The sequence below is a fragment of the Equus caballus genome, chromosome 26 (assembly GCF_041296265.1).
Source record: "Equus caballus isolate H_3958 breed thoroughbred chromosome 26, TB-T2T, whole genome shotgun sequence".
NCBI lineage: Eukaryota > Metazoa > Chordata > Mammalia > Perissodactyla > Equidae > Equus > Equus caballus.
The window spans coordinates 45,346,877-45,373,719 of NC_091709.1; the positions used below are offsets into that span (position 1 = coordinate 45,346,877).

Consider the following 26,843-nt stretch of genomic DNA (forward strand, 5'->3'; position numbering starts at 1 on the left):
TGTTGATGTGGTGTATCATGTTGATTGATTTGCAGATGTTGAACCATCCCTGTGTCCCTGGTATGAATCCCATTTGATCATGATATATGATCCTTTTGATGTATTGCTGAATTCGGGTTGCCAAAATTTTGTTGAGGATTTTTGCATTTATGTTCATCAGTGATATTGGCCTGTAGTTTTCCTTTTTTGTGTTGTCCTTGTCAGTCTTTGGTATCAGAGTGATGTTGGCCTCGTAGAATGTGTTAGGAAGTGTTCCATCTTCCCCAATTTTTTGGAATATCTTGAGAAGGATAGGTATTAAATCCTCTCTGAAAGTTTGGTAGAATTCCCCAGGGAAGCCATCTGGGCCTGGGCTTTTATTCTTTGGGATGCTTTTGATTACTGTTTCAATCTCTCTCCTTGTGATTGGTTTATTCACATTATCTGTTTCTTCTTGATTCAGCTTTGGGAGGTTGTAAGAGTCTAAGAATTTATCCATTTCCTCTAGATTATCCATTTTATTGGCATATAGTTTTTCATAGTATTCTCTTATAATCCCTTGTATTTCTTTGATGTCTGTTGTTATTTCTCCTCTTTCATTTCTAATTTTGTTTACCTGAGCTTTCTCTCTTTTTTTTCTTTGTAAGTCTGGCTAGGAGTTTGTCAATTTTATTTATCTTCTCAAAGAACCAGCTCTTTGTTTCACTGATCCTTGTTCAGTGGCATGTTGTTTAGTCTCCACATCTTTGTCTGTTTCTCAGCTTTTTTCTTGTAATTACTTTCTAGCTTTATGGCATTGTGATTGGAAAAGATGCTTGTTATTGTTTTAATTTTCTTAAATTTGTTGAGGCTTGCCTTGTTTCCTAACATATGGTATATCCTTGAGAATGTTCTGTGCGCACTTGAGAGGAATGTGTATTCTGCTGTTTTTGGATGGAGTGTTCAATATATGTCTATTAAGTCCAACTGGTTTAGCTTTTTATTTAATTCCACCATTTCCATGTTGATTTTCTGTCTGGATGATCTATCTATTGATGTGAGTGGGGTGTTCAGGTCCCCTACAATTATTGTGTTATGTTTGATATCTTCTTTTAGGTTTGTTAATAGTTGCTTTATGAACTTTGGTGCTCTTGCTGTGTTGGGTGCATAGATTTATAAGTGTTATTTCTTCTTGGTGGAGTGTCCCTTTGATCATTATATACGGCCCTTCTTGTCTCTTTACCTGTCTTATCTTGAAGTCTACTGTGTCTGATATAAGTATTGCAACACCTGCTTTGTTTTGTTTGCCATTGGCTTGGAGTATTGTCTTCCATCCTTTCACTCTGAGCCTGTGTTTGTCATTGGAGCTGAGATGTGTTTCCTGGAGGCAGCATATTATTGGGTCTTGTTCTTTAATCCATCTCACCACTCTGTGTCTTTTTATTGGAGAATTCAATCCATTTACATTTAGGGTGATTATCGATATTTGCAGGCTTAATACTGTGATTTTATCACTCGTTGTCCGATTCTCCTGCATTTCCTTTGTTTCTCGTCCTGTGTGTTTTGATCTACCCATTGAATTATGTAGTTTTTTATGATGTGTTGCTTTGTTTTCTCCTTATTTTATATTTGTGTCTCTGTTCTGCTTTTTTGTTTAGTGGTTACCATGAGATTTGTATTCAGAATCTCGCGTATAAGGTAGTTCATTTTCTGAGGGCCTCTTAACTTCCTTAGTCTAAACTGATTCAGTCTCTTTGCTCCTCCCCTCCTAAGTTGTTTTTCTCACATCTTATTCCATCTTGTGTTGTGAGTCTGTGGTTAAAATGACAAGATTATCATTGTTTTTTGTATTTTCCATCTGTTTATCTTTTTTTCTTTTTGAGGAAGATTAGCCCTGAGCTAACATCTGCTGCCAGTCCTCCTCTTTTTGCTGAGGAAGACTGGCCCGGAGCTAACATCTGTGCCCATCTTCCTCCACTTTATATGTGGGATGCCTGCCACAGCATGGCTTGCCAAGTGGTGCCATGTCTGCACCCAGGATCCGAACCAGTGAATCCTGGGCCACCAAAGTGGAACATGCGCACTTAACCACTGTGCCACTGGGCCGGCCCCTGTCCCTTTATCTTTAATGCTGTACTTGAGTATTTGCTATCCTGTTCTGATTCTGTCTACATATTTATCTCCTTACTCCATGGTTTGTAACCCTTTTCTCCCTTTTTTTTTTTTTAGGTATGAGAGCCTTCTTGAGGATTTCTTGTAGGGAGTGGTCTTGTGGCTATGAAATCCCTTAGCGTTTGTTTTCTGAGAAAGTTTTTATGTCTCTATCATATCTAAAGGATTTTTTGCTGGATAGAGTATTCTTGGCTGAAAATTTTTGTCTTTCAAAGACTTGAATATGTCATTCCATTCTCTCCTATCTTGTAAGGTTTCTGCAGAGAAATCTGCTGAAAGCCTGATAGTGCTTCCTCTGTAGGTTATTTTCTTCTGCCTTGCAGCCCTTAGTATTTGTTCTTTGTCATGAATTTTTACCAGTTTTACTACTATATGCCTCGCAGTAGGTCTTTTTACATTGACAAATTCAGGAGATCTGGAAGCCCCTTCCACACAGATTTCTGTCTCTTTCCCTAGGTTTGGGAAGGTCTCTGCTTTTATTTCTTTGAACGCACTTTCTGCTCCATTCTCATTCTCTTCTTATGGAATACCTGTAATTCTTATGTTCCATTTTCTCATTGAGTCGGATATTTCTTGGAGACTTTCTTCATTTCTATTTAGTCTTAGTTCTTTCTCTTCCTCTGTCTGGAGCATTTCAATGTGTCTATCTTCGATTATGCTGACATGCTCCTTTGTGATGTCTACTCAAGCGTTCACGGAATCTGTATTTTGTTTTATCTCTTCCATTGTATCTTTCATCTGTAATATTTGTGATTGATTCTTCTTTATAGTTTCAATCTCTTTTGTGAAGTAGCACCTGAGCTTGTTGAATTGTTTCTCTACATTCTCTTTCACCTTGTTGAGTTTTTTGATGATAGCTATTTTTAATTCATTGTCATTTAGATTACATATTTCTGTGTCCTCAGTACTGAATTCTGGGTACTTGTCGTTTTCTCTCTGGTGTGGAGATTTGATATAAAGTTTGATATTGCCAGAGGGGGTGGCTCTGTTTTTACGCATCCTGATATTATTTGGTTGCAGTACTGCCTGTCGCCACTGTGTTGGGGTCCAGAGCTGCATTTCTGAGCCCTGTGCTTTCAGCCGAGATCCCAGACAGTGGTGTGGGTGCAGGGCAGGTGGGCAGAGGGGCACTTTCTCCTGCGTGCACTCCAGGCTTTCTTGCTCTGATCTCGCTGTCTGGTCTCCTGGGGTGTTGGCTTGATGAAGTCAGTCCCCGTGAAAGCTCTCGCCCTGGTAGAGGCCTTCCCTCTAGGCTGCACGGGCCCTCTGGGTCCTTGATGTTGCCCTGGACAAACGTCCCCTCGGTGGCAGATCACAGTCTGTAGGGGAGGGAGTGAAGTTCTCTCTAACCCCATCCAGCTCCCCTGAGGGTCTCCAGCCTCTCCACCCTCTGTCATATGACTGCGTGTCTCTCCGACGTTTTTGTGTTGTGTTTTTTGTGTCCTCTGTTGGAGTAAGAATGTCCCTTTTCATTGTATGTTGGAGGGGAGAATCCTGGGCAAGTTCATTCCACCATGATGCTGGCATCCTTTTACTTTCCAAAGCTATACATTTTTAAATTAAATTCTGACTTTTCTCCAATGTTTATTATGGGCATTTTGAAACACAAAAATGTTGGAAGAGTAAAAGGTGACCCCCTACAACAGTTGTTGTACCCTGGCCACGGTTTGGTTAGTTGTGTGTGCTCTTGACCATTTAAAGTAAGTTGTGGATATTGTGACCACACCCCTAAACATTGCAGCCTGTGCTCCTTAAAACAAGATGCTTCCCGTAAACGCGCAGCATCGTTACTGCCTGTAACACAGTCTGCAATGTCGGCCCATATTTGCTTCATAGTCACAGCTCCCCAGAGTGCCCTGTTGTCTCTTACAGATTTTGTGTTTTAAACCAGGACCATGTACTGCATTTGTTTTTTGTTTATTTAGTCTCTTCTAACCCAAAATAGTTCTCTCACCTTTTTTATAATTCTGAAAGTTTTAAACTTTAAAAAACTTTTTGCGTTGAATTTCAGACTTAGAGAGAAGTTGTAAAAATTGTACAGAGACTTCCCATAAACTTGTCCCAAATGTTAACATTCTGCCAGACTTTCTTTATCATGCACACTCTCTCCATCTCTCTCTTTCAACTCCTCACCCTGCCGTGTGTGTGTGTGTATCTGTGTCTGTGTACACGTAAATACATACACACACACCCCCCCCCCAACACATTTGAGAGAGTAGCTTGTAGACATGATGCCCCTCTGTGGCTAAATTCTTCAGTATGCATTTCAAAACAAAGATACTGAATTAATTAACCATAGCACAATGATTGAACTCCGGAAAGTCACATTTTACAATACTCTTGTCTACTCTGACTTTGTTTAAATTTTGCCACCGTGTCTCACTAAAAAGCTTTATAGCAAAAAGGAAATAACATTTTGGGGTCTAGGACCCAACTCAGGATCCCACATTTTCTGCTGGACGTTTGTCTGTAAACAGACGTCTCTATGTGGTGCCTGCTGTGCATCAGAGACTGCTGGTTGCTGGGGACACAGCAGAACAGGGCCCTGGGCCTTTAAGGAGTGTGCAGTGGAAATGTGCCTTTGAGATCCCGTGGGGCTGAGTGCAGGGTGTAGGTGGGGGTGTGGGGAAGGCGTACACTCCAGGTGGGGCTGAGCCGCTGGGAAGACTCTGGAGAGAGGGTGAGGGTGACGACATGTGTTCATGGACTGGCCATCACGGAGAAGGCCAGAGTGCTGGGCAGAGCTACCAGGCTGGGGGAGAATGCGGCCTGCCTGGAGAACTGAAGATAGCCATCCCTTTACTGACACAACGTGGAGTAGAGTGGAGTGGGGTGGGCTGGACAAGGGTGCTCTGCTGGAGGGCAGGGTCGGGCAGGGCCACCCCAGGCTTGATCTGCAGGGGCGGTTTTGACTAGATGTGTGATTTCGAAGGGTGGAGAATGGAGGGGAGGAGGGTAAGACTTGGGGATCGTGGGGCTCCTGCTGTGATCAAGGTGTGCTCCCCGGTGCTGGCTTGGAGTCAGTGCCCTGGGGCACAGGGGCTCAGGACACTCGAGGAGGGCCAGGTTTGGGTCAAGGCAAAGACCTGTAGGAGAGGTTGAGTGACAGGTTTGCAAATGGCGCCTCTGTCTCAAGACTGGGGCCAGGGGTCAGAGGGGGCAGCTTGGGTGCTGACTCCTCCTGAGTTCACGTCCCAGCAGGGGGATGGCTGAGTCCCGGGCCCCTCTCCCTCCCCACTCTGTGCAGGATTTCCTGTCCCCACCGCTCAGACACCGCTGCGGGTCCCTGCGGCCACACTCAGCTGCAGAGAAGTGGCTGACACCCCCTCCTCGGTCCACCTCCCCCACCATGTTGGTGGCATCACTTGGTTCCACTCTTGCACTGGCTGCTGCCTCCTTCTGTGCCAGGTCCTCTGATGTTCCCGCCTTCTCACATGGCGTGGCTCCCCTCCTCTCTCTTCCCAGGCGGTCTCACCCAGCCCTGTGGCTGTACCTCCTGCCTTAGTGTGCTGGCTGCCATGAGTCCCACATGCTGGGTGGAGGTAAACAACAGAAATGTGTTCTCCAGCGGTTGTGGCGGCCAGAAGCCCCCAGTCAAAGTGTCGGCTGGGCCTCACTCCCTCTGAAGGCCGAGGGGAGGGTCCTCCCTGCTCCTCTAGCTCCTGGGGACTCCTTGTGTGCTTGGCTTGGAGTAGCATCACTCCAGCTCCTGCCTTGGAGTCACACAGCCGTCCCCTCAGTGTGTCTCAGAGCTTCCTCTCCCCTCCTGTCAGTACACCAGTCATGGGACACGGGGCCTCACTTCCATCCAGCAGGATCTCCTCTCAACATCCTGGACATAGTCAACGTCTGTAAGGAGCCTGTTGCTCACTAAGGTCCCACGTGCTGGGATGGGGGCTAGGACTGGGCGGGGCTTGGAGGACACCATTCGACCCTCTGCACATACTGACCCCACCCTGAGGATGACCAGGCTTGTATTTCTGGCCCAGACTCATTTGCTCAGAATGTCCTCTGAGCAGCACCTCACTCCTAATGTGTCCCCACTCTTGCTTTCTCCTCCAGCAGAGAAGCTGCTCCTCACCGTCTGCTCCATTTCGGGACATGTGGCTCTGCTCTGCCAGCTGCTCAGGTGGGAACCCTGGACCCCTCCCAGACCCCACTCCACCTCACCCCAGGCCATCTGCTCCCCTTGTCCATACAGCTGCCTGCCCAACCATGGTGGCACCCCCGTCCTCTTTGTGTCCCCAAGTCACGCAGTCTGTCCTTCACACAGTCAGAGGGACCCTCCTGAGCTGTAACCCATGCCACCCTTCTGCTCAGACCTCCCCTGGTTTCTGGTCTCTCCAGGAGCACCGACAGTGTTCACTACAGCCTCCGAGTCTGGCTGACCTGGCCCCGTGTCGCCTGCTCCCTTACCTTCCCCTCTGCCTTGACCACTCTGCTCTGCCCACTACCTGTCCCTCAGACAGGCTGGCCCTGCTGGTCTCCCTGCCTCCAGGTGTCACAGGCAGCTCACTCCTTCCCTGCCTGGTGTCTCCCCCAGGCGCCAGCACTGGCCCTCCCCCAGACATCCTACATCCCTCTGCTCATCACCTCCTGACACCATTGACCTGCGTGCGTGTGACGGGTCCCCGAGCCCTTGTTTCTGTCGCCGTGTGACATGCAGATGTGAAAAGAGTGTCTGGCACAGCTTCCCTGGGCGCACTTCATCCGTCCTGTCTGAGACCTGGCTCCCTGACCTCAGCAGGGGCTGAGCTCTCAGTGTTAGGCACCTGCTCAGAGAGGCCTGCCCGTCACACAGCCTGGGAGCCACTCACTCACCCTCTGTCTTACCCTGGGCGGCCCCTGCCAAGTCTCCAGGCGCACGTGCTGCCAGGGTCCTGCTCCTCCTGGCCTTGTCGCCTGTTGTTCACAGCTGCGCCCCAGGGCCCAAAGCCGTGTCCCGCATGTGGGGACATTTACCAGATATTTGTTGGGTGAGTGACTGAACAAATCCTAATGGCTGAGGAATGTGATAACAGGTCGGGGCCTGGGGCCCATACAGATGCGTGGTCGCTGAGTAAATGGGGTGATGCTGAGGAGCGTTTGCCTGATGACCCAGTGCTAAGGATGGTGTTTCCTCTTCATGTAAAAATATGGATTTTAAAAAATTGTATGGGTGCTGTGGAATAAGGGAGACACAAAATGCTGTGCAAATATTAACTGATGCTTTTCTGCTTTTGTTTTCCCAGAAACCATTTGCTTTTGACTCAAGATGATTTGATGTTATAGTAAAACTCCTAACCATGATGGCTACACAGACACTGAGCATAGACAGCTATCAAGATGGGCAACAGGTGAGAGCTTGAGCTTCTTCTGCCTTCTAAGTACAGTCCATCGACCTGGTTCTCAAACACGCACAGTGCTTCGTAGACTTGTAATTCGGTTTCCGTGAGCTGGCGGGTTCAATTTAAGTGTGTCGTGCATTTACTAAATGTCGGTGCTCAGAAAGATGAGCTGTAGAATTGTTCAGATCATTCCCTGAGTGACACCAAGACTGCTGGTCATTCTGGCTCCCCCTGAACCACAGTTTCTTGGGAATTTACCTTTTTAATGTCAGTGTCAGTCAGTATTGTTGCTTTTAAAGAAAAACTGGGTGTTGTTGACGGTCACAGGTTCCCGTGTCCGGCAGTTGCTGGTCTGAGCGGGAATCGTGGTTTCGTTTCCCCAGGTGAGAGCGCAGGGCCCGCCCCGAGAATAGAGGTGGCACAGTGCAGAGCTGTCTGTATCTCTGACCTGCTCGTGCTCAGACGGCTGTGCCCACACAGCTTTCTTGGCTGCCTGGGTGGCTTCCTGACTGCCTTCCCACCGTCCAGGAGACTTGCTTTCCCTCAAAGGGACAGTTAAAGCCTGTACAGGTGTTTTGTCTTCTGTGACCTGAAGGACTTGGGGAGCAGAGGGAGGCGGGAGCAGCTCAGCGGAGGCACACGCAGCCTCTCTTGGGGGCATAGGGGCTTGGCTCATTCCCCCTCTTACTCTGGAGCCCTGGAGCTCCATTCCACTGAAGACAGTCCCCCCTGCCTTTGCTCCGCTGACCACAGGGTCCGGAGGTGGTAGCAGAATGCCCAGCGGCTCTGTCCTCTCCCGCCTGAGGACGTTGGTGAGCCGGATCAACAGATCAAGCCCGGTGTGCTCACCATGTGTGGTCACAGCCCCACAGCGGTGAGGTTCCACGTGGGCAGTCAGGGCCTGGGGCTGCACCCCTCCTCTCCCAACTCTTGTGTCTTTCATCGGTGGCCAGTTTGGGACTGTTCCTGGTTTGGTTCTTGTCGCACAGATTTTGTTTGTTTTTCTTGACTTTTTTTAAAAGTTTTTAAGTGTTTTTCGCTTCTTAAAAGAATTGAGGTGGGGAATTCCGTTTTAGCCAGCTCTCTCACCTGGGAGTCCTTTGATATTTCCAAGTGATTTTGTGTCTAAAATGCAAATCTCTGATGTCCCCTCCTCTCCCCTTGCTGAGGCCGACCCTGAGGCCCTGCTTTGCCTGGCCCTGGGACCCTCAGGCCACCCTGCAGCCCCTCAGGTCACTCACCTCTGCCGCCCTGCTCCTGGGCCTCACTGCCTTGTGACCTGGCGCCTTCTTTCTCCTTCGCTCCTCTGCCCTCAGGCAGCAGCTTGGCCAACTCCCTCCTGACCTGCTGGTCTTTGCTTCCGTCATCCGTCCCCCGCCCCCACCCCTGCCTGCCCTGGTCCCATTGCAGCCCGCTCCCTCCCGTGTTCTCCTGCCTCCAGCCCCTTCCTCGGAGCTCTGTTCTTCTGTAGCACTGGTCACCTTCTGACACGTTGTCTCATGGGATGGTCTTCTCTGCCTACCCGTGTCCGTCTTCCTCTGGCCAGTCTGCACCCCGAGGCTGCCGAGTGTCCAGTGCCATGCTGGGCGCAGCGAGGGACAGCACCTCGCCTTTAGTAGCTGGGCACTTCCCCATGAAGTGGACAACTCTTTGCAACTATTATTTTAAATAAGCATTGAATATTCAACAGTGTAAATATGAAGATTTACTCAGCCATTCCTCTGAGGTTGAACATTTAGGTTTCTCTTTTTAATACAATCATTAAAAAAAACCCTTAAATAAATCTTCTTAGGGGGGCTGGCCCCGTGGCTGAGTGGTTAAGTTCACGCACTCCGCTGCAGGCGGCCCAGTGTTTCGTTGGTTCGAATCCTGGGCGCGGACATGGCACCACTTATCAAACCACGCTGAGGCAGCGTCCCACATGCCACAACTAGAAGGACCCACAACGAAGAATGGCTTGGGGGCTTTTGGGGAGAAAAGGAAAAAATAATAAAATCTTTAAACAAAAATTAAAAAAAAAATAAATAAATAAATAAATAAATCTTCTTAGGGTGTTTTATAATACTGCCTGATTTCCTGCCAGAAAGCTTCTGTTGGATTGGTCTTTAGTTAGCTGCTTTAGTGTTTTGTATTTTCATGAGAGAGAGAAAAACAGTCTCCCCAGTGCACCGTTCCGTCTGAAGGCAGCAGAATGGAAGGGTCCTTGCTCACTCTAGACGGCAGGAGGGACGAGATGAGGCCCAGAGCCTGGAGCTGCAAGGCCGCCCCTCAGCCCACAGCCCTGGACGTCAGGGTGGAGGCCGTCGAGAGCTCCCCCCCAGCTGCTCCAGGGGCTGCTTCCTCGAGGGGCAGAGGTGTGGCAGCAGCGGGGGGGGGCAGGTGCATCCCGCCCCTCTGGTCCTGAGGAAGCCGAGGGGTGGTCGTCTGCTCATGGACACTTGCAAGTCCACTGCAGCGATTGTGGGTGTCTGTAAACTGAATTCTTTATGTTAAGGATTTAAATACTTTTTAACTAAGTTACAAACAACACATTTAAACAGCAAGTGTAAAGTAATTTAAATGATAATATCCTTAAGGGTTCCTCTTGTGTTTCATATTATTTCTTTAAACACAGCTGGTCTTTCCTTTCTGAATACAGTGACTTTTCTTAAAATTTTTATAGCGTGTGTATTCCTGAAGTTTAAAGGTAGATAGGGGAGAATGTGGGCCTGTCGCAAATGTTAGCGTGTCGGGTTTGAGTTGTTTTTGTGACTAGAGAAGAAGAGCTTGGGCCACTTGTTTCTCCTCCTCTTGTTGTGATGTGCTTCGGTCTGGACGCACAGCAGGTGGGGATCCCGAGCTAAACTGCACACACCTGTTCCCTTCAGTGGGGCACGGCTGCTGTGCTGTTGAAAATCAGAAGCATTTCACAAATACTGGTTCTCTCCGTTTTTAAATGGTTTGCCCATTTTAAATGCCTGTCAGAGTCAGACGAGTTCTGTTGGTGGTGTCCTTTGGCGTTATTGCCAGGTGTGTAATTGTCTGGCAATTTTCCATCCCGGTGCTTTCCTGTTTGAGAGTAGAGTACTAGGTAGCAGTTGATTTTGTGTTTAGTAACAAGAATTCTCCTCCTGATTTTGCAGATGCAAGTAGTAACAGAATTAAAAACGGAGCAAGACCCCAACTGCTCTGAACCTGATGTGGAAGGAGTGAGCCCTCCCGCCGTGGGGGCCCAGACGCCGATGGACGCAGACAAGCAGGCCATTTATAGGTAGGAGGGATGTGAAGCGTGTGGGTCGTAGGAGGCGGAAGGAGAGTGGGAAACCCAAGTGGAAGCCCAGAGCCGTCAGCCAGGCAGAGCAGTAAGGCAGGATGCGACGACTGCTGGGCCGAAGGTTTCTCACATTAAGATGCTACTCCTAATATCTTAATAAAAAGGGTTTGAGAGAATAAATCTACATTTAATCATCCTTGCAAAAAGAAATCTTCAGGCCCAGATGATGTTAGTGGAGAATTCTACCAAAAATATAAAGAATTCCAAAGCAGCCAATCTATACAATCTCTTCCAGAAAATAGAAGAGGGAACGCTTCCAACTCATTCTGTGAATGAGCATCACTCTGACACCAAAGACAACATGAAAAAAGACAAGTACAGACAAACGTTCCTCATGAATTCAGACATGAATATCATCAATGAAATATTAACAAATTGAATCCAGAAATATGTAATAGCAGAGTAATATTGGAATAATATAGAATAATCTCTGGTGACCAAGTGGGGTTTATCTCAAGAATGCAAGACTGTTTCAGTATTCGAAGATCAATCAGTGTGATTTACAATGTGATCGTAACAAGTGAGGCAGAAAAGCATGTGACAAAAGTCATCAGCCAATTATCATTAAAAACTGTCAGGGGCCAGCCTGGTGGTTCAGCAGTTAAGGGCACACGTTCTGCTTTTCAGCGGCCCAGGGTTTGCCGGTAGGGATCCCAGGTGCGGACATGGCACCACTTGGCAGGTCATGCTGTGGTAGGCGTCCCACACATAAAGTAGAGGAAGATGGGCACAGATGTTAGCTCAGGGCCAGTCTTCCTCAGCAAAAAGAGGAGGACTGGCAGTAGTTAACTCAGGGCTACTCTTCCTCAAAAAAAAAAACTGTCAGCAAAGTGATAATAGAGGGGAACTTTCTCAACCTGATTAAGGGCCAATGCAAAACCCTACAGCTCACTTCATGCTTAGTGGTGAGAGACTGAATGTTTTCCCCTAAGATGGGGAATAAGGCAGCGATGTCCACTCTGCCTCTTGTCCAGCCCTGTGGTGGAAACCCTATCCAGTGCAGTTAGGCAAGGAAAAGAAAGAGAAGGCATGCCAGGTTGGAAAGGAAGAAGTGACAGTGGCTCTAGGCATAAACAACACGAGTGTCTACATAGACAATCCCAGAGAGTCTGCCAGAGGACTTCCAGAACTAAGTGAGTGGGTTTAATCAGGTCACAGCGTGCGAGGGCCACACATAGAAACCAATCCTTTCTCCACACCAGTCATGTACAGTTGGAAACAAATTAAAAAGACAATACCATTCACAACAGCTCCCAAAACATTTAGATATAAATCTAACCAAACTCATACAGATCCTTTATGCTGAAAACTATAAAATGCTGATGCAAAAAAGGGAAAACATAAATAAATGGTGGGACATACCATGTTCATGGAGTAGGAGACTCAACACAGTAAGGATGTGGGTTCTCCTGAGATGGATCTGTAGATTTAACACCATTCCGATTAAAGTGTTAGCACGTACTTTTGTACATATAGAGAAAATAATTCTAAATTTTATATGGAAGTCAAAAAGAACTAGACCTGGTAAAACAATTTTGGAAAGGAATAAAGTTGGAGGAATGAACAATAGCTGAGACTTGGAAGCAAGCCAAGTGCCCATCAACAGATGAATGGAAATGAAGAGGTGGTGTCTATACACCATGGACTACTACCCAGCCACAAAAGAGACAAAATCGTGCCGTTCTCGACAACATGGATGGACCCTGAGGATATTATGCTAAGCAAAATATCTCAGACAGAGATAGAAAAACAGTATGATTTCACTCATGTGGAAGATAAACACACACATAGACAAGGAGAATAGGTTGGTGATTACCAGAGTGGAAGGGAGTTGGGGAGCTGAAAGGGTAAAAGGGGCACATATGTATGGTGATGGATAAAAACTAGAGTATTGGTACCAAACACGATTCAGTCTATACGGAAACTGATATATAATAATGTACACCTGAAATTACACCATGTTATAAACCTATACGACCTCGATAAAATAATTTTTAAAAAAAGTTGAAAGAGTCAGTCTACCTGATTTAGGATCTGTTGTCATGTTATAGTAATTAAGATCTTGTGATATTGGTGAAGGGATAAACACATAAGACCAGTGTCCCAGAAAATCCAGAATTAGATGTACGCAAATGTGAGTCATTTGCTCTTTGTCAAAGGTGAAGAAGCAATTGAGTGGAGAAAAGTTTGACTTTCCAACAACTGGTGTTGGAACAATTGGACATCCATATGCAGAAAAAGATCCTTGATCTGATCTCAAATCTTATACAAAAATTTACTCATAATGGAGTGTAGATCTAATTGTAAATTTTAAAACTGTGAAACTGGCGCATCCCTACAAGGGAATACTATGTGTCCATAACTAGGAGTGAAGCACTGACACATGTTGTTACGTGGATGAGCCTTGAAAACGTTATGCTCAGTGAAAGAAGCCAGACCCAGAAGGTCACACATTGCGTGACTCCATTTATCTGCAACGTCCAGAATCGCCCATCGATAGAGACGGAAAGGAGATGATGGTGGCCTGGGGCTGGGGTTTGGGGGGAAGTGGAGAGTGACGGCTGATGGCTACAGGGCTTCTCTGGGGATGATGAAAATGTTCTAGAACTGGCTGTAGTGATGGTTGCACAACTCTGTGAATATACCAACAACCATTGAATTGTAAACTTCAAATGGATGAATTGTATGTGAATTATATCTCAAAGCTTTTACACAAAATAACACATATATACCTACTAAAACATTGTTGTGAAAAGGTAGAACATACTTTAAAAAATTTTTTCTTTTTTCCCCCAGGCATCCACTGTTTCCATTGTTAGCTTTGTTGTTTGAAAAATGTGAACAATCTACACAAGGCTCAGAGGGCACGACTTCTGCCAGTTTCGATGTGGATATTGAGAATTTTGTAAGGAAGCAAGAGAAGGAAGGAAAACCCTTTTTTTGTGAAGATCCAGAAACTGACAATTTAGTAAGTAAAATGTTTTATTTGTATTTTCTATTTCTTCCAAATGTAAAATCTGTTGAATGAATTTTAAACTTCTAATTAGAACTTCAGACTGTTTGTAGTTCTGCTAAAGGGGAGGATCTCGTCCATTCATGGCATAGCCTGTTTTATGTGCGTGTGGCTGGAACGTCTCCAGTGTCCAGCCTTCTCTGGTTTCACTCTCCTTCAGGGGGCAGGTGAGACGGTTGAGCCTGCATCCCGATGGGACTGGGGAACCCAGTTCTCTCCTGAGTCTCTGAGGAGGTCCTGCGGGGGAGTGGGGGTCTGCTCACCTGTCCTGCTTCTCGGGGAGCACGTCTGCCCAGCTTCTGTCCTTGGCTGTCCCCTGATCCTGGATGCAGGACTTTATTCTCCAGGACAGCTGTCTTGAGGCTGACGCTAATATGAGTGGGTGACAAAGCTGTGTGAAGACTCCGGGAGACCCAAGATGAGCACAGAGCAGGGGCTGGCTTAACAAAGGCTCCGAGGCCCTCACTGCCTCCCCGGGCCTTTCCTCTGAAGTCAGTCTGTCCCATGATTAGCACAGAGCAGGGGCAGGCCTAATAAAGGCTCCGAGGCCCTCACTGCCTCCCCGGGCCTTTCCTCTGAAGCTGGTCTGTCCCATGACAAGCACAGAGCAGGGGCAGGCGTAATAAAGGCTCTGAGGCCCTCACTGCCTCCTGGGGCCTTTCCTCTGAAGCCGGTCTGTCTCATATGAGCCCCCTGCTCCCAGGGCCAGTGCTCCAGCATTCAGGCTTCTCTGTGCGTTCCGAAGGAAGGGGGAATTCTTGGGGTTAACATTGTTGCACCTGAGGGAGTGGTGCCTTCCGCGCTGGGGGAGCCCTGTCCCCTGTTTCTGGCGTGCGGCCACAGCGTAACCAAGAGTTTCCACTTCCTGTGGAACCTGCCAGCTCCTCACCAAACCTTAGTCAGGCCCTTAGCAGCAGGTGGAAATCTTTTTCCAGAATAAATTGCCTGCATCTTAGTTTTTTGCTTTTTGTTTTAAATTTCTCATTACATATTCTTAGAGCCTAATAGATTTTGTAGGCGAGAGTCTGACTTTGTCTCCTCCTCTCTGAGATGGGGCTACAGTGCCTGCCGTTTTGGGGTGAGGCCCAGAAGCTCTCTCTGCCTCTGAATCTCCGTCCTACGGCCATCCTTGACTGGGGCACTTGTAGCAGAGTCTCCCAGGCTACAGGAACCGAGTCTCTCCTGAGGGTGTCACAGCATAGGCCCCGCAGTGCTTAGTGACTGATAATTCTCATTACTGACCGAGCGACTGATCGGTTCGTTCCCCAAATTCCTGTGAATTACCACCACCAAGGTCACGGGGAAGGAGCTGAGCTTTGGGTTGTGGCTTCACGGGCAAGTGGTGCTTATGCTAATGGTTTCATTATTTGTGTCAGTTATTTACTGCTGTGGGACAAATTACCCCAAAACTTAGTGACTTTCTATAAAACTGTGAAACTTTTGGAAAAACGGTAAGAGAAAATCTTTGGGATCTAGGGCTCGGCAAAGAGTTTTTAGACTTGACACCAAAAGCACAATCCATGAAGACTGGCAGAGTTGATAAGTTGAACTTTATCGAAATTAAGAACCACCAATGAGGTAGGTATGGATTCACCCCCATTTATAGATGAACAGGAGCAGAGTGAGGGTGAGTAACTTGCCCGTCATGGAATGAGTCTGAGATGGAGCTGGTTGAGGCCCGGCTGTCTCCTGGTCCTGTGGCTCACTGAGGCCAGTCGTGGGATTGTCTGTTTTCCCCGCACACCACATGGAGCCCAGATCCCAAACCACAGGTCAACGAGGCTGGAATGATTTGCTGCTTTGCCTTATTTCTCGTGTTATTCCCCCTCTGTTATTGCCAGTACAGATGCCCTGGCTATGCAGTGTTCCCGCTACTAACTGAGAGTACTCGTGTGCTGATGAGTGTAAGTTACCATCATGCTCTCTTTGTCTTGTCTGAAAGTCTTCATTTTCTCTGCTTGTAGATGGTAAAAGCAATCCAGGTTTTGCGCATTCATCTTCTTGAGCTGGAAAAGGTTAATGAACTCTGCAAAGACTTCTGCAGTCGATATATCGCTTGTCTAAAAACGAAGATGAACAGTGAAACTCTGCTGAGTGGAGAGCCCGGAAGCCCGTACTCCCCTGTCCAGTCCCAGGTATTTTGTCTGGGTCCTGCTCTGCTGCTCAGCTCCTGTACCCTCTGCGAGGGTGAAATGCATTGATTCCTGAGACCTCCATCGCTTTCAGAATAGTGGGCCTGTCGTAATGGCTGTGCTACTCAAAGGAGCTTCTAGGTCTCTGAACCCGCCTGGGCTGGACGTGAGCTCCAAGCTGGGAGACTGTCCATCAGGCTTCGTGCATGAAGGAAGTGAGGCCTCCATCTGGGTACTGGACCCGGATCCCATGTTCTGGAGGATGGAGTATCATTCTTTCCTTTCTTTTTTTAAATATGTTTTTTATTATTTTTTAAAATTATGATAAAGTACACGTATCATAAAATTTACCGTTTGAACCATTTTTAAGTGTACAGTTTAGTGGCATTAAGCACATTCACACTGTTGTGCAACCATCACCACCATCCATCTCCAGAACTTTCCATCTTCTGCAAACTGAAACAGTGTTCCCACTAAACAGCTCCTCATTCTCCCCTCCCCCAGCCCCCAGCACCCACTGTAATACTTTCTGTCTCTATGAATTTGACTCCTCTAGGGACCTCGTATAAGGGGAGTCGCACAGTATTTGTCCTTTCATGTCTGGCTTGTCTCACTCAGCACAGTGTTCTCGGGGTCCCTCCGTGTCAAAGCACTGTGTTATGTCTTGGTCATTCTGATCGTGTGTAGTGACATTTCCTCGTGGTTGTAATTGGCACTTCTGTGATGGCTCCTGATGTTGACCATATTTTCATGTGCTTATTTGCCATCTGTACATCCCCTTTGGTAGAATGTCTGCTCATGTCTTTTGCCCATTTTCTAAGGGGATTTTTTAAAAAATCTGTTGAAGTTTTAGAGTATTCTACATGTTAGTCCTTTGTTGGGTGTATGATTTGCAAATATTTTCTCCAAGTCTGTAGCTTAGCTCTTCATCCTCTTAACAGGGTCTTCTGCAGAGCGAACATTTTTAATTTTCATAAAGTCCCATTTATCAACTTTTCCTCTTAGGAGTCGTGCTTTTGGTATCAAATCTAAGAACTCTTTGCCTAGCCCTAGATCCCAAAGATTTTCTCCTATTTTTTTCCCAAAAGTTTTATATTTTGGGGCCAGCCCGGTGGCATGGTGGTTAAGTTCACACGGTCCGCTTCAGCAGCCCGAGGTTCTTGGGTTCCAATCCCGGGCACAGACCTACACGTCGCTCAGCAAAACATGCTGTGGGGGCATCCCACATACAAAATAGAGGAAAGATTGGCAATATTAGCTTAGTAACAATCTTCCTCACCAAAAAAAAAGTTTTATATTTTACATTTAAATCCATGACCCATTTTGAGTTAACTTGTATAAAATGTGAAGGTTTAGGTTGAGGTTCATTTTTTTGCCTATGGATGTCCGTTTGCTCCAGCACCATCTGTTGAAAAGGCTGTCTTTCCTCCATTGAATTGCTTTTGCACCTTTCTTGACAATCAGTTCGGCTTATTTGTAGCAGCTATTTCTGTGTTTCTCTTCCATTGATCTGTGTGTTTATACCTTATAGCTTGATTACTGTAGCTACATAATGTCTCAAAATTAGGTAGACCGATTCCTTCTGCTTTATTCTTCTTTTTCAAAATTATTTTAGCTATTCTAGTTCCCTTGACTTTCTGTATAAATTTTAGAATAATCTTGTCTATATCTACAAAAAATGTTACTGAGATTTTGATAGGAATTGCATTAAACCTGTATACCATTTTGGGGAGAATTGACATCTTTACTATGTTGACTCTTCCAGTCTGCAAACATGCTATGTCTCTCCGTTTATGTACTCTTCTGTCATTTTTCATCAGTGCTTTGTAGTTTTTGCCATAGAAGTCTGGCACGTGTTTTTAGAATTCTACCTAAGTATTTCCTGTTTTTGAGCAATTGTAAATGTTATTATATTTTTAACTTCAGTGTCCATGCTAGTACGTGGAAATACAGTTTATTTTTATATGTTTATTTTGTATCCTGTGACCTTGCTGAATTCACTTACTAGTTCTAACAGGTCCTTTTTGTAGATTCCTTAGGATTTTCTACCTATTCAGTTGCGTCTTCTGCAAATAGGGACAATTCCAATTCCTCCTTTTTGGTCTGTATGCCTTTTATTTCCTTTTCTTTCCTTATTGCATTGGCCAATACATCCAGTACTATCTTGAATAGGATCAGTGAGAGTGGACATCTTTGCCTTGTTCCCAATCTTAGGGGACAGTATTCATAAGCCTTTCACTACTAATTATAATTTTAATGGTAGGTTTTTTCTAGATACCCTATCAAATTGAGGAAGTTCCCCTCTCTTCCTATTTTTCTGAGAGTTTTTATTATGTTGAATTTTGTCACATGCTTTCCCTCATGGTGTGATATGTCTATGTGATTTTTCTTCTTTCACATGTTAATGTGGTAGATTACATTACTTGATTTTTTGAATATTGAACAAGCCTTGCCTTCCTGGAATAAACTCCATTTGCTCATGGCACATAATTCTTTTTATATAGATTCCTGAATTCTGATTGCTAATATTTTGTTAAGCCTTTTGTGCCTATGTCGAGGGATATTGGTCTGTAGCCAGGATAATACAAGCTTCATAGAATGAATTGGGGAGTATTCCCCCCTTCTTCTATTTTCTGGAAGAGGTTATGTAGAATTGGTGTTAATTCTTCTTTGACTGTTTAATAGATTTCTCCAGTGACACTACCTGGACCCAGAGATTCCTTTTTTGGAAGTTTTTAAATTACGAGTTCAGTTTCCTTACTAGTTATAGGGCTATTCCAGTGATCTATTTCATACTGGATTTTGTTGAAGTTGTCCGGTGTGTCAAGTTGTTCAGTTTGCCGTTTTCATCTCTTGATGTCTGCGGGGTCTGTAGTGATCTCTGCTGTTCATTCCTGGTATCGGTAATTTGTCTTCCCTCTTTTTCCGTCAGTCTCACTGGAACTTTGTCAATGTATTGATCTTTTCAAAGAACCAGCTCTTTTTTCATTGATTTTCCTCTGTTCTTTTTCTGTTTTCAATTTCATTGATGTCTGCTTTGATCTTTATTATTTTCTTCTGTCCACTTGCTTTGGTTTCATTTTGTTCCTGTTTTTGTAGGTTCTTGATGTGGGAGCTTGGATTATTGATTTGGATGGCTTAATTTTTACTCTGACCAAACTAATGTGGCAGATGTTGTGTGTACCTTCCAAAGCTGGTGCATTCAAATGCATGTGGTAGCCCACAGAGTGATCGTCTTTGGACACGTCCACTTAGGCTATTTACCTGCTCAGAGACCTGGTGCCTGTGCTGCTCAGGCCCCGTGCTGGATGCCAGGTGCAGGAGAGGCCTCCCTCGCCAACTGCCAATTCAGCCACCACAGTAGCCCATTTGCATCTAACTTCACATGAAGAGGGTCTCCAACGTGGTGTTGACAGACATTTTCATGGAGCTTGCTGCAGGCCAGGCCCAGCCCAGCACTCCACAGACATGAACCCCAGGGGCACAGATGTGCTTTCTGCTGTGGGAAGGGCAGGTCCAGAACTGTGTCAGCACCAGGGGTGACCCCCAGCACTGCTCAGAACGCCCCATTGCTGTGGCATCATCTTTTCAATATGCTCATCCTGTCCAGAGGCTTTGGTTCTTAGAAAATCATGAGTCTGAGCCAAATGGAATGGAAAAGGTGTGTGGTGAGATGAGGCGGTTTTGGTCTTCCTAGACACAGGTCCCAGGTTTAAGGTGTGTTTAATATGGTGATGAGTTGAAAGATAATCTTTTTGGAAGCCAAATTGAAACTGATATCTCAATCCTGATCATCATATTTAATGTTCGATTTCACACCTCTTGGTCTCCAGATATGTAAGTCATGCTCTATGGAGGGCTTGTCATCTGATTATGCTCCTTCTCTCAAGCAGCTTTCCTTTACTGACGATACCTTTTTGCCACTTGTTTTGAAGTTTTAAACATGGATTTTGTTTTCTGTTTTCTCATAATCCCGTCTCTCTGTGTTTCTGATCCGCAGCAGATTCAAAGTGCCATCACAGGCACTCTCGGGCCCCAGGGGATCGTGGTGCCAGCATCCGCACTGCAACAGGGGAACGTAACCATGGCAACAGTGGCAGGTATGACGGCGGGAAAAAGGATGATTTTTCTATGAGCTTTTGCAGAAAAAAGTCCTTTATATTAGAACAAAGAAGTGCATAAATATAATTTTTAATTAATGCCAATTCCTGAGGTAGGAGTGCCAAAATCTAGAGGTCTTTGAGTGCTTTTTTCTTGTTAATTCTCAGTAACAATATTTTCTGCAAATTGTCTTTCCCTACCAAAAAATATCGGGAGAAAAGGTTTCATATAGGGGTTGAAAATATATAGCGAAAACCAATTGTAATTTTCAAATAGCATAGTTTTTAATTGTGCTCTTAGCAGCACCTAGAAAATCCTAAGTTGTGTCATTAATTGATGACAGGCAAATAGAAATGCAGTCTTAGTATTACTTGTATAATAAAAACTATTGCAAGAAGGGGACAGGGGCCGGCCCCGTGGCTGAGTGGTTAAGTTCGCGTGTTCTGCTGTGGCAGCCCAGGGTTCGGACCCTGGGCACAGACATGGCACCGCTCGTCAGGCCATGTTGAGGCGGCGTCCCATATGCCACAACTAGAAGGACCTGCAACTAAGATATACAACTATGTACCAGGGGGGATTTGGGGAGATAAAGCAGAAAAAAAAAAAAAAGATTGGCCACAGTTGTTAGCTCAGGTGCCAATCTTTAAAAAAAAAAAGAAGGGGACAGATTCTAAGTTCTTTGGTACATCTAGAACATGGCAAATACCAAACCGTCTTGAAAGTGGAATGGGGCATGTAAGGAGGGGTGAGATTTATACTAAAAATCCCCTGTAATAGCACAGAGGGAAACCCCGACAGGAGCATGAAAGCACAATTGATTAAAAATAACTATAATAAAAATATTTGTTATCTAACACCTTTGGCCAAGACCTGTCATATGTGCCAGTTGTGGGGAAAAGTAGAAAGCAGAGGCTAGCAAAAGGAGGAATTGCAGACCCCTAAGCCAACCGTGCCTTGTGCGCGTCGTAAAGGGCATGGGGTGCCTGGGTGGCCCTGTGCCTGCCTGCCCTGGGCACTCGAGCATGGCTTGTCCAGTGAATTCCTTTTAATAATTCGTAGCAACAAGTCAGCTAGCAAAGTATTGCTGATCATTGAAATGATTTAAAAAGCTTGTCAAACTAGAGGTTTTATTTCTTCCATAAGAATATTGAGAAGAATGGTTTTAAATTGTTGAGACTTAAAAGTGGTTTACTTTTTTCTTCCTTTTTCAGGTGGCACAGTTTATCAGCCTGTCACAGTCGTGACTCCCCAAGGCCAGGTAGTGACACAGGCGTTGTCGCCCGGGACGATCAGGATCCAGAACTCCCAGGTGCGTGTGCCATGCCTATGGAAGAGCTTTGGGGGAGCATGCTGTATGGGGTGGGGTGCTGGTTGAACCAGGCTTGAGCTGGTCCCTCTGTGTGAAGACCCTTGTCTCAGCCTCATGTAGCAGTCTCTAGTAAGCTGAATGTCAATGTTTTGTTTCTTTCTTACTCCTCATCTCCCTCGTTGTGAAAAAGTTGCAAAGCTCAGAAAAGTCTAAGGAAGCAGGAAAGGTCACCATGATCCCCCCCAGCAACCACTGTTGTCCAGTTTGATGTTGGTGTGTGTGGTTGTCTTCACCTCAGGGGATTCGAGGCTGTGTGGACGCATTCTTCCCGGCCCCTGGTGGGTCACAGCAGAGCCACCAGTCAGGTCTTCCAGCCCACGCCAAGGCCCACTCGCACTTCCAGTGGGAGCTGCCAGCAGGGCCTGTGGGCTCTGAAGAGCTCTCCAGGGCCTTTCTGCTGTGCACCAGCTGGACAGAGCCCGGCTTCGGCCTGTTCCTCTGGTTGTCTGGGCACTTGGTTGTCGCCCTCCCACACCCTGCTGAGGAACCTGTGGGAGGGCTCCTCCTTCCCCTCTCCACCCTGCTCAGCCCCCTGCCTCCTAGTAACACCAGCTCCCAGAGCATAGGAGGCAGCTTCCGGGCAGAAGCGACAGAGCTGGATGCCCGCCATGCTGTCCCTCGACCCCACCCACCCCCTCTCCCCGTCATCTTCCATCCATTACAGTCTCTGTGAGCACGAAGCAGTGGCGGTCGCAGAGCGTTTCCCGGTGTCGAAGGGCACTGTTTTCAGAGGAGCGCGTCTTAAAGTCAGGCCTCGCTTACCCAGGAGGGCTTCCTCCGCCTGCTGTTTCGGAAGGAAGTTTTCTACGTGACTGAGTGTTCCTGCAGATGGGCCACCAGTGCAGACAGCGGTTGGGAGAGTTCAGGGGGTCACCCTCTCCTGCCACCTGACCCCCTGCTCCCTCAGGGACCTGCGACCGTAGCTCCCGTCCTGGCCGCCTGTGGGCTGCCTCTGCTCTGGTCCCAGTGGCCCTGGGAGGCCCCGTGAGCTTGTCGCCTCCCCATCATGTCCCCAGCTGTGTGTGGCTTCCAGGGTGGAGGGCTCGGAAGCTGCTCAGGGCTGTAACAGGAGAGCGAAGAGTTTCAATCCCGAGCCCTGGTGGGGTGTTTTTTGAAGGAAACATGCATTCGACGTCCAATTCTAGCTTAGCTATTTGGGCTGTTTTGGGCTCTTTTCTTCCTTCTCTTTGAGCTAAAATTTGAGTTCTTGCTGTGCTTCAGATAATCAGGGCGAGTAACTTACCAGTGACAGTTTCTGTTTTTGTGTCAGAAACTGTCAGGGTTGGTTTTGTCAAGAAAATTGGTGATTGTCTATCAGGACTCGTGTTGTCGCTATGGCAGTCACCATTATTCCTGACTGAATCTCAGCAGTGGTGGCCGTCGTGGACACGCCCTCGCAGCACTTGCTCCCGTGCCGTCCCCATCCCCCCTGGTGGATCCCCGCTCAGGGTGTCTGGCTGGGCGCTGGGGGTCGTGGGCACACACGGAGGCCATTTTAGCGCAGCCTCCCTGCCCCAGAAGAGGATCGGCCGCCATGGGGGCCCAGAGCCCATCAGAAGCAGCCAGAGTGTGACTCTCTTCCTCGGGCATCTCGGCTGAAAGTCTTTAGTTACATTTCTAGTGCAAACCCACTTAAAGACAGTTTGGAGAAAGTGACAAGGAGCCGGGGGGCTGAGATTTTGTTGACTTCCTCTCCCTCCGCCCCTTCCCTGTTCCCAGGAGAGTCTGATTTGTACAAGCTATTTATATATTTTAGGTTTTCGCTGTGGTTTGGCCTCTGATAAGGTTTTTTGCCTGTTTTTCTCTGTACAATGATTTTTAGTTGCCTTATGCGGTTGCTGTGCCGTAGCTCAGCGTGTCTGGGTGCGGACAGGTCCGGGACAGGTTCCCGCAGTTCCTGCCGCCCTCCACTCCCCTCAGGCAACCATTTCAGATCTTTTAGCCATTCTTTTGCATTTTGCCCCATATTTCTAAATAAAAATCCCCTCTCCTGACTCACCCCTTAAACGTCTCATTCTGGCTTTTTGTTCTGCTTGGTGAGGGGCCTGTTCTCTCCATCCCATGCCTTGCCATGACTTGTCACGTGTCTCCCCAACTCCTTTAGATCCCAGTGCAGTCAGAGCTGTTCCAGTGTTAGCGTCGTCATGACCAAGGACACCCCAGTTTCTGATTACAGTGCTTTTCTGGTTCAAATGTTTGTTTCTGCCTGAGTTAATAGCTGTTGTTTTTTCCCTTTGCTAAGTGTTCACGGTGTCGATGGCTAGATCCTCCCATGTTCTCCAACACCCTCTCTGGTTCCCCTGTACCTGGCCTGTGAGGGAGCACGTTGGGGCCGTGCGTCCAGGAGCCCTCCAGCCTCCCAGACTCCTGGGCCGGGCGCAGGGCACGGGGCGCATTCTTGGACTTTCCTTGGACATCCCCTTGAGGACTCCGTCTCCTGGAGCCCATGTCTTCTACTTTCTTGGTTTTATTCCCCTTTTGAAAACTTCTGGAGAAAATGTGCATGAGAGGTACATTTTGTTGAGACTTTGCAAACCTAAAAATGACTTTATTTTGGTTTCATACTGATATGCAGTCTGCTCACAAGGACAATTCCGGGTGGAAAATGGATTGCCCAGAGTCCGGAGGCCTGCTGTGGGTGTGTTCTGGCAGCAGGGTCGCTTTGAGAAGGTCTATGTGGCTCTGTTTTCCAATCTTTTGTGTTTTCTCTGCTTTTAGATGTTCCTCTTTTCTCTGAGTCTTTGGTACTGAGCAGAAGGAGCTTGTGTCCTTGGGTCTAGGACATTTTCCTGCACTCGCTCTGTGACAGTCTCCCCCACATGCACCTTCTCTTTCTGGAGCCGTAGTAAGTGAACATGGTGCCTTCTGAACCAAGTCTCTTGGTTTTTGTATTTAAATTCCCATTATCTACTTTTTGTCTGCTTTCTGAGAGATTTTCTTTTATCTTCCAACTCGTCTATTGAGTTTTAGATTTTCGGTGTAGTTTTAATTTCTAAGAGCCCTTCTTCCCTCTCTGTGCTTTTCTCTTTGTTTTGAAGTAGCATCTTATTTTTGGTTCATGGATGGTGGCAGTTTTTTTGGATTTGCCTTCTCTCTGTTTCCTCTGCATCTCAAAGTTTGTTCACTTTGGTGTCTGTTTTTTGTGATGGGGGCTTTCAAGTGTTTGGGGCCATTCGGCTGTCCTTTTAAATGTAAACATGAGCCACTTGGAAAGCTCTTTGGTGCTTGTCCGGTGCTGGGCTTGGCAGGCTGCCTTTTCTGTTGGCTGACCTCCATATTCTGCCATCCCTTCGTCTTGTCTTCAGTTTCTCCAGAGAAGGACTCTGATTTCTTGCCTATGGCATAAGCACAGTGGCAGGAGCAGGTGTGGGCTGGGCTGGCTCTCTTCACCCCTCTTTCTGGCCCTGCCCCTCACTCCCACCCTCCAGCTGTGCTCAGTCTGCCCTGAGTCTGCAGCCTCTAGTCTGTTTCTTCGAGAAAGAAACCCAGAGTCTCCTGCAGAGGTGGAGGCAGGTGGGTCATCTGCAGAGAATGATGGGGGAGGGGTGTTGTCTGGAGAGCTCAGTGCTTCTTAAACGGACTTCCAGGCAGTTTCCTAGGCTTCTGAATCCCCCTGCCTTGTCCAGGCCAGGCTGGGCTCGAGTCCAGCCGGTGCCAGTGGGTCATCTCTCGGCCCTCAGCTTGCTTTCCTCTCGCGGCTTAGTTGGCATGTCCCAGGTCCCCTTGGCGGCATCCGTGAAGGCGAGCCACGCAGCCAGCTGTCACTTTGTCTATTTCTGAGCCCACATCTGCTTTAACCCTGCACAAAAAAAGCAACACTGAAGCACATGTCAGATTTCATGGGGAAGATCATATATTGAATTGAGACAGATAAGGCAGGCAAGCTAAATTTTGGGCCTGGTGCTTTAAAACTAGTTTTAAAAGTTCATTTTCCATTCTTTTTCCTGTACACACAAACCTGAGTGTACAGGCGGTGCTTAATACCTTTTGCTTTCAGTCCTTTAACAAATAAACAAATACATTCCAAAAAACAATTATGCCCTTAGTAATAATCTTGAGTTTTAAGAAATTATGGATACAGTTAGTGGTCTTACTGTCTCCTTTAAGTCATAAATCCTGTCTGTTTAGAGGTGGGTGTTCAGGCCTTTTAAGAATCTGTCCGGGGCCAGCCCCATGGCTCAGTGGTTAAGTTCACATGCTCCACTTCAGTGGCCCAGGGTTTTACTCAGATCCTGGGCACAGACCTAACACCACTCATCAAGCCACGCTGATGTGGCATCCCACATAGCAGAGCCAGAAGGACCTACAACTAGAATATATAACTATATACTGGGGGGCTTCGGGGAGAAGAAGGAGAAGAAAAAAAGGAAGATTGGCAACAGATGTTGGTTCAGGTGCCGGTCTTTAAAAAAAGAAAAAAGAGGGACTGGCCCCGTGGCTGAGTGGTTAAGTTCGTGCGCTCCGCTGCAGTGTTTCGTTGGTTCAAATCCTGGGCGCGGACATGGCACTGCTCGTCAAACCACGCTGAGGCGGCATCCCACATGCCGCAGCTGGAAGGACCCACAACGAAGAATATACAACTATGTACTGGGGGGGGCTTTGGAGAGAAAAAGGAAAAAAAAATAAAATCTTCAAAAAAAAAAAGAAAAAAGAATCTATCCAAAATGATGTAAATCTAGAGGAAGTGCAGAAAATCCTTTAACTATGTCTATGAGTAGGCCATACCGAGATTGACCTACAGAAGTTGACGTTCATTTATTTATAGAGTCATATGTGAACCCTGAGTTAAAGCGTGAGAACAGCAGAGATGTCCCTCATGTGCCTGTGCTTGTGTCCTCCCCTGGTCTGAGTGGTGGACACTGGTGACCCCGTCTCTGCAGGCCCACTGGGGCGAGACGCTGCACCTGGGACGCGTGCCGGGCCTGAAGCACGGCCTCGTTCACATCAGCGCTTTTCTCACCTTCATGTGAAAGACACTTGTCCAAGAAACGCTCCGCACGTCCTGGCCTCTTGAAATGGATGGACAGGATGTGTTTCATGCTTTCTCAGGGGTGAGGGAGGCACTGTCTTAAGTGGCTGCTGAGGCCGTCACCCTGTTGCTTTGTGGTGCCTTAGTCTGCACATTGTGTGTTTGTTTCTTTCCCCTCTCTTCAATGGGCATGACCTCCTCGTCTGTGGCACTTTCAGCTTCCCTGTCCATTCTCACTGGTTGTTTGAAATCTCTTTTAGGCTAGGAAATCAGGTGTAATCATGTCCATTAGTAGAGGGTGCCAGATGAGAGCAGGTGGTGGACCAGAGGAAAGTGGGATTCGCCTGTGTGCAGAGTAAACGACTCGAAGGCCTTCTCAGCAGCCATCCTGTCTGCCTCACTAGACCAGGGGCCTCTGTGTAGTTGAGACATAGTGTAGACAGTGATAATGTGGAGGGAGCCATATCCTCAAAAAATTAGCCCATACTG

The 26,843-nt window shown here is 46.9% G+C and overlaps 1 protein-coding gene across 8 annotated transcripts in view; it reads left to right on the top strand.

Annotated features, from left to right (window-relative positions):
- PKNOX1 (PBX/knotted 1 homeobox 1) overlaps nucleotides 1-26,843 on the top strand; it is a 60,724-nt gene that overhangs the window by 21,993 nt on the left and 11,888 nt on the right. For 3 of the 8 annotated variants that reach the window (XM_023630238.2, XM_023630239.2, XM_070252130.1), the window contains exons 2-8: nucleotides 6,193-6,259; nucleotides 7,362-7,466; nucleotides 10,580-10,707; nucleotides 13,567-13,738; nucleotides 15,748-15,918; nucleotides 19,916-20,015; nucleotides 21,228-21,325. In XM_023630238.2, the coding sequence (XP_023486006.1) occupies nucleotides 7,416-7,466; nucleotides 10,580-10,707; nucleotides 13,567-13,738; nucleotides 15,748-15,918; nucleotides 19,916-20,015; nucleotides 21,228-21,325 (720 nt within the window). In that variant the 5' untranslated portion in view covers nucleotides 6,193-6,259; nucleotides 7,362-7,415. The remainder of the gene's footprint in view (nucleotides 1-6,192; nucleotides 6,260-7,361; nucleotides 7,467-10,579; nucleotides 10,708-13,566; nucleotides 13,739-15,747; nucleotides 15,919-19,915; nucleotides 20,016-21,227; nucleotides 21,326-26,843) is intronic. The other 5 variants (XM_023630240.2, XM_070252129.1, XM_070252131.1 and 2 more) reach the window with 5 other exon arrangements.